This window comes from Otolemur garnettii, unplaced genomic scaffold (genome assembly GCF_000181295.1).
Source record: "Otolemur garnettii isolate 467f Iridium unplaced genomic scaffold, OtoGar3 scaffold00010, whole genome shotgun sequence".
Lineage (NCBI taxonomy): Eukaryota > Metazoa > Chordata > Mammalia > Primates > Galagidae > Otolemur > Otolemur garnettii.
This window is the reverse complement of record NW_003852405.1, coordinates 3,048,046-3,055,411: the sequence shown is the minus strand read 5'-3', so window position 1 is coordinate 3,055,411 and position 7,366 is coordinate 3,048,046. Positions and strand designations below refer to the sequence as shown.

Genomic DNA, 7,366 nt, shown 5'->3' with positions numbered 1-7,366 from the left:
TGGGTTTGAACTTGCCCCCTTTGGCATATGGGGCTCGTGCCCTACTTCTTTGAGCCACAGGCGCCGCCCCCACCCAGACAGATTCTTCTCTGCGCTTGAACTGTGGGGGGGTCCAAGTTGGGAGGAAAGTTTGCAAGGAAGAAGGAAAGCTGATTGCAAGAAGTCAATTTTGCTCAAAGATTAGACTAAGGCTAGACTCGGAGGCATATAAAACAAAGTTATTAGAGGCAACGAATGTTCCAGAAATATCATACTACTCTCTACCACAAACTCAAAACTTCCTAGCTGAGAGTTACAGACTTCAATAATCATCAAAATCACTCAAAGGATTTAGTTGTTTGTATGTGTGGAAAAACTTGCTTTGAATTTAACTTTAGTTCAAAGTCATCATAAACGAAGAGCTTGCAAACTCTAATCGTTAGGTCAAACAAGACCTGCTGACTGTCTTTCTAAATAAAATTTTATTGGAATGCTGCCATGCTCATTCATTTACATTTTGTCCCTGGCTGCTTTTGAGGTATCACGGAAGAAAGATGATATCTACAACTGAGGCTGCCTAGCCCACAAAGCCAAAATAGTACCTGGACTTCTACAAAACAGTTTGCCAACCACTGATATGAACCCTATTTTCTCTCCATCTACTAAACTTGTTTCTTGAATAATGAGTCTGTCCACGGAATGGCTCTGACTAATCAGACACAGGGAGGGGTTTGGGGGCTGTATTAAATTGTTACAGATTCCCTCTTCATGACTCCCTTTCTTCCAGGGCCTTACTATTTGCCCTCCCTAGCTGGAACTCTAACTCTTCTATAGTTTGAATGGGTTGTTTGTGTTGAAACCTCATCTCCTAATTTACATATTGATGAATTTGGAGATAGGGGCCTTTGGGAGGTAATTAGGATTAGATAAGGTTGTCAGTGGAGCCCTCATTGTGGGACTGGTGGCTTTATAGAAGAGGAAGAGAGATCCGAAGCAGCACATTAGCTCTGTCCCACCCTGTCAGGCCTCCCAGTGTGTCCTGACGTAATTCAACGGCCCTCACCAGATGCACCCCACCAACTTTGAACTTCCCCACCTCCAGAACTGTTAAGAAATAAATTTCCTTTCTTCATAAATTACTCAGTCTGTGGTCTTCTGTTATAGCAACAGAAAACAAACTCTAAACTTTGAGACAAATTTCGAACTATTCATTTGAATAGAGAAACCAAAGTCCCAATCAGAAGGAACATACTAAAATGATAATATGCTAATTTTTTCTAATTTTCAGTATCAAATAGTATCTTCTCTAAATTAATTCTTCAAAATGACTGTCAAATACAAGATAACTTGAAATCTTCTTAAATTTTGTAATCCACAATACTTATGCCTATAGATAAAAATAAATCTCTTACCCAGAAGCCAAGAGAACATACGTATTACTTTTAACCCATAGCTTTAGTGAAAGTAACACAATGTTCCACAGTTAACATTTTACAACAGGCCCTACCCACAGTTTTATAATTCAGTAGGCAAAGCTATATTGAAGTTTTCTTCACTCTACATAAAATTCATATTGCTAACAATATGAAAAACAAGTATTAACACAAGGAATAATTATCATCTCAAAAATGAGAGACTATGCATTGTTTTAGACTCTTGGAAGCATGAGAAGTACTTCTACATAGCTGGTCATGAATAGAAAAGAAAGACACACCATCATTATTTTTGTCTAAACTCTTAAATGCCAATTTCATTTTCTTCTCATGGTCTTTAAGGTACTTCATAAATTCTTCAAAATCCAGCTTTCCATCTTTGTTGATATCTCCAGTAGTAAAAATTTTCTAAAAAGGAAAAAAGATAGAGATAATTTATTGCCGGTACAGGCTAAAGCACTAAATTACTTGCACACATACTTCAAGCAGATTGGCTACTGTCATACAAAACTAAAGTACAAATTCTTAGCCAGATATATCATTTTTACTTATGATAAAGGTCTACAATAAAATTAATTCTACCACTGCAAAGAAAGATTCCAGGTATTGTGCTATAATTTGAATTAGAAAAATGATGCACTGATTTCTATAAAACCCAGTCTTTTTAGCTTAATGTTAAATTTCTTGACATGTAATTTAAAACTCCCAAGATAGAAGACAACACTTGACATTCAAATGTCTAAAATAGTATTTTCCCTTTGATTTCCAAAATTAAATAATTTTTTCCTGAAGATGATTTTTATAAAAAACTGTCCTATCATACTGTCCATTTCTATCAGTAGAGGTCACTGATTTAAAGAGAGAAATTAGACTTTACAAAATTTGATATTATATATAAGACCTCTCACACCACCACCCAAAATATAACTTTCTACCTGTTAAGATAATCACAACCACCCACCCCAAACTTAGAAATTGTATTGTTCTGACTGTCATCCTGTTCTGGGGCAATCATGCCACATGGTGGTGGGATGGTAAATGATCAGACTTCCAAGCTCTAGACTCAGAGAGACAGGTCTGAAACTTGTGAGCTGCAACTAAACCTACGCTCAGAGGAAGATTTATGTTTTAAATGTATAAATGAAAACAAAGACAGACCAGAAATCCATGATCAGTCATTGAGGCACACTTCAATCTCAAGAAGTCAGAAAAAAATTAAGCAAAAAAGTTGAAGGAAAGAGACAAAGAGCCAAAAGTGATGACGCAGAAAACAAAACACGGAAGGGATCAACAAAGGTTCATTCAAGACGTTTGTATTTTAGTCAATGGCAGCGACCAGGGAATAGCTGTCATTTTGGCAGTTAACGAGTTATAGGACATTCCTGGCTCTACCTTTGCACAACTCAATGTTTTTAACCGTATTTATGCAACCTTTCTTAAAGCAAATAAATACTACTAGAGTTACAATCACCTCATGACTCTAATGATACAGTAGTCCCCCCTTATCTGCAGTTTCACTTTTTTGCAGTTTCCTTTACCTGTGGTCACCCATGGCCCAAAAATAATGAATGGAAAAATTCTAGAAATAAACTATTCATACCTATGCCATGCTGAGTATCATAATGACATCTCGCGCCATCCTGCTCTGTCCTGCCTGGGAGGTGAATCATCCCTTCATCCCATGCATCCACCCTGTCTAAGCTACTAACCTGTTACTCACTTAGTAGCTGTCTAGGTCCAAAAACATATAGTGCATATAATGTTTGGTTTCGAGCATCCACTGGGGGTCTTGAAACACATCCTGAATAAGGGGGACTAGTGTAGTCTGAAAGTCTAGGGTTTCCTCTTTTGAATTTTTTCATATATTCTGCTATGGAAATAAATGAAGACCAACCAAATGAGAAAAGCAAAGGCTATTTATCCTCAGCAAAGGAATCAGACTCCATTGCTTGCACGCTGACAGAGATTCAAAGGCAGACACAGGATTAGGGAAGCTATACAGTGAGAAAAGGGGAAGGCTTCACATGTATCCTCATTGGAAGCTGTTGGCATGGGGAAGCTGCAGTCTGGCTAAATGGAGTGGGGTACCCGATGCAACTGGTTAGGGCTGCATATTTAGCTTTCCTTGGTTGGTCCTAAATTGCACATGAGACAAAAATTAAGGAAGCTGTCAGTTACTGATCAAGTCCAGGTCCTTCGGGGCTGATTGTCCAGACATTATTGCTCAGCTTCCTACATTGTCACCAGAGATAGCAATCTGCCTTCCTGGATGTCTGACGTAACAAATTATTTTTCTGGTCTGTTTATTGTAGAGAAGGGGCTGGCTTCCTTAGCAGATTGCTCCAGGTTGTGGGTCAAAGTTCTATTTCTACTTATGGTTTGGACATTATCTATTGTATATTCAGTCTCTCAGCTTTCATAGCAAAAAGCAAAACAAAACATTATTCATAAATTCAACTGGTTATCACAATAAAAAGTTCTATCTTTTGTATCTTAACACTACATGATGTCTATATTATTTTTTGATCACTTGAATTCTGTCTGTATAAATGAGTTTCATCCTAGGGAAGCTGGAGACCTGTGAGAAACGACCTCACATCAGAACTATCAGATTTCCTATAGGTATGACTGTCACCTGAGAAAAGCCACAACAGTATTCCTCAGAAATGCACTGTTCTAGCAGAGAGAGGGAAGGAGGGAGGCGGGTGGGGTCTCAGTGTGTGACACACCTTTTGGGGGCAAGATACAATTATAAGAGGGACTTTACCTAACAAATCTTGTACCCTCAATGAATCCCCCCCAAAAAAGGTGCAGCACCCATAAGCACAGTAGTTATGGTGCCACCCACACACACCAGCAGTGGCGGGTTCGAACCCAGCCCCGGCCAACTAAACAACAATAACTGCAACAAAAAATAGCCAGGCGTTGTGGCGGGCACCTATAGTCACAACTACTTGGGAGGCTGAGGCAAGAGAATGGCTTGAGCCCAAGAGTTGAAGGTTGCCGTGAGCTGTGACACCACAGCATTCTACCAAGGGCAACATAGTGAGACGTTGTCTCAAAAAACAAAAAAAGAAGGAAATACACTGTTCTGTGTGGTTGGCGGTGAGCTCTCCAGAGATGCTTGTTTGTTTTAATTTTGTTTATTTTTAAGACACAGGGTCTCACTCTGTTACCCAGGCTGGAGTATAGTGGCATGATCGTAGCTCACTACACCCTCAAATTCCTGGTTCAAGCAAGCCTCATGCTTTAGCCTCCAGAGTAGCTGGGACTACAGGCACACATCACCACACCTCGCTAATTTTTTTATTTTTTGTAGAGAGGGGATCTTTCTATGTTGCCCAACCTTATCTTGAACCCCTAGCCTTAAGCAATCCTTCCACCTCAGCCTTCCAAAGACTGGGATTGCAGGCAAGAGCCACTGTACCCAGCTCTCTCTGGGTCTTCATATGTGAGCCCTCATCAGTCATCTGTTTATGTGGTTTCATGCCACCTCTTACAAAATACAGATTTGCAAAAAATTTTGTTTTGATAAGGAAGAAATATGTTCCAAAAGATTGAAATTGTTTATGGCATAATCCAGAATTTCTTATGAAAGCCTAGTTTATATCAAATAAGTAAACACAAGTCATGCTTATGAATCTAAATACAAGAATGGCTTTAAATAATCATAAAGAGCAGTTACTGTTAAAAGGAGAAACACATTAGGTTTTTTTAGGAATTAAAAAGCCCAACTGGGAGTGCAGCCATTTTGAATTCTTCTATGCCATTTGCTCTGCTGACTGAAATAAAGCCCTTCCTCTTGCAAACATGGTGTTTAGATGTTCTTTTTCTTCATTGGTTCGTCTTCCTTCAACATTTTTGGTTTCCTGACCAGGAACAAGACCACCCAAGGAGAAAGCAACTCAGACGCACCTGGCAGTTGCTGCCAACTCTCTGGACAACCACACAGGGGCCCTAATCAGCCTGGGCGACCTGAACGACTGAGTGTCCCAGGGAAGCAGCTTGGATTCCCTGTGTGAACACCTCCACTGGGGAGAGAAAGGACCCCCTCAGCAGGTTTCCAAGGAGTCAAACACTGGGAGGAAGTGGCATGCAGGAACTGGCACCTGCACCAGGAGACATCTAAGGCAATGTATCATCGATCTGGGATTCCCACTATTTGGGCAGAAACGGGGTCCAATCAACCTCTGGGCATTAGATTGCTGGCAGGACTGCTAAGAGGTGTATGAGAGAGTGTGAGTATGATGTGACTGAGACTGGACACTAAGGGTGAGATTCCGACCTCCCCTCACAGGGCCTAGGGGACTGTAGGTTCACCTTCTATAGCTAAGTAGCAGTTTGAGTGGGAAATCAAGGCTGCCCATGTTAGGAAATGTTGGAATTGGAATTGTGTGCATGTAAGAACTTGGAGACTGACTGAGATTGATAACAATAGGTAAGGTTGCACGCGCGTGCGGGCGCACACACACACACACCCCCCACTTCACAGGGCAAGACTTCCCTGCTCCAACTTTGCCCCCTGGATATTCAGAAAGAAACTGAATATTCAGGGTTTTCTGTCTTAGACACAGGTCTAGCCCATGGTGGCTACTTTTGTTGCCACAGGGCCATGTGAGACCTAGGGAGGACAATAAAAAGACACCAGAAATGATGCCTATGTTGTGGTTTGGTTACTGGAATTTCTTTGGTGAGTCCTTGGTCTCAGGGATTTGAGAAGTAAGCCCACAGGCCACAGATCAGTGATAAAATGGGATTTTGTTGGAGAAAGGGGCATGCAGAGGGAGTGGAGAGTGCCAGAGCTTCTGGTAGGGGGTAGGAGGCCCAAGTTGGAGGTCTCCTGCATGGATCCTTTGTCTGGGGGTAAATATTGGCCCTAAGAGAAATTTGGGCCAGGACTTGGTAGATGGAAAAGCACCTTTACAAGCTGAATGTTTTAACAAATGAATCAAAGTATTCCCTCTCCTGGGGCAAGGTTGTTAGGTCTTTGCAGTTTTTGTCTAGGGAGGGAATTAGGGTGTGTGCTCCCTAATGGAGCCACCCAAAAAAAAAAAGTTTCAGACTGCTTTGTTTGTGGTCTTGCTGGAGTTCAGAGGGTGTAGCTTTCAGGGCACAGCTTGTTTGGGCCTAAGGATGGGGGTCTGATTTCTGAGCTCACCTGGGCCTAAAAAATGGGGGTCCTATCCAGCCCTGGATGAGAAAATCCTGTATCAATGCTATAGTCCATAAAATGTCTCTCATTTGTAAAATGTAATAATTTGGTTGCTGAAATTGTTTGGGAAACTGAGTCTTTGTCAAAGAACACGATTCTTGCCTATTAAACCTTCTAATTATCAAAAGAATTATTTAGCCAACCAAATAATTAACTTCATAGTAAACTGTGATCCTGTTTTGTGAAAAGTGGTTTTTTTAAGAGTAAGAGAAATTAGCCAGAAAGGAAAATGGCATTGTATAAGAAAAGAATCTTGTGTGGTAAATTCCGTCCTGAAACAGAATGGCTATTTAAGAAAGTGATAGGCAGGGCAATCCAGGTTTAGAATGTTTGTAGATTGTCTGTGCAGGTTAAATAAGGCTCAAGGCCTTTAAAAGGGAAATTTATGAAGGAATTTGCATGTGATCCAGTTGACTATGTATTTCCTTTAGAATCTTTTGGCTTAAAATCTTGTTTGAACAAATGTTTTACCTTTGATATTTGACAAACCTTCCAAAATCAAAACTCTAAATTTGGTCTTTTTGAAATATCAAGATATCCAGTGAGATAAGCCCGTATCACAAAATCCCAAAACCAGAGATGCTGGCGTGGATGTGGAGAAAAGGGAACACTCCTACACTGCTGGTGAGAATGTAAACTAATACGTTCCTTTTGGAAAGACATCTAGAAAACACTTAGAGAACTAAAAATAGACCTGCCATTTGACCCTGCAATTCCTTTATTAGGTATATTCCCAGATGAC

General features: G+C 40.5%; 1 protein-coding gene across 1 annotated transcript in view; it reads right to left on the bottom strand.

Moving 5' to 3' along the window:
* Positions 1 to 7,366, bottom strand: part of LOC100954154 (calcium-binding mitochondrial carrier protein SCaMC-1) — a 47,217-nt gene that overhangs the window by 29,398 nt on the left and 10,453 nt on the right. Inside the window, exon 2 of the mRNA XM_003784090.3 lies at positions 1,694 to 1,820. Coding sequence (XP_003784138.1) covers positions 1,694 to 1,820 — 127 coding nt within the window. The remainder of the gene's footprint in view (positions 1 to 1,693; positions 1,821 to 7,366) is intronic.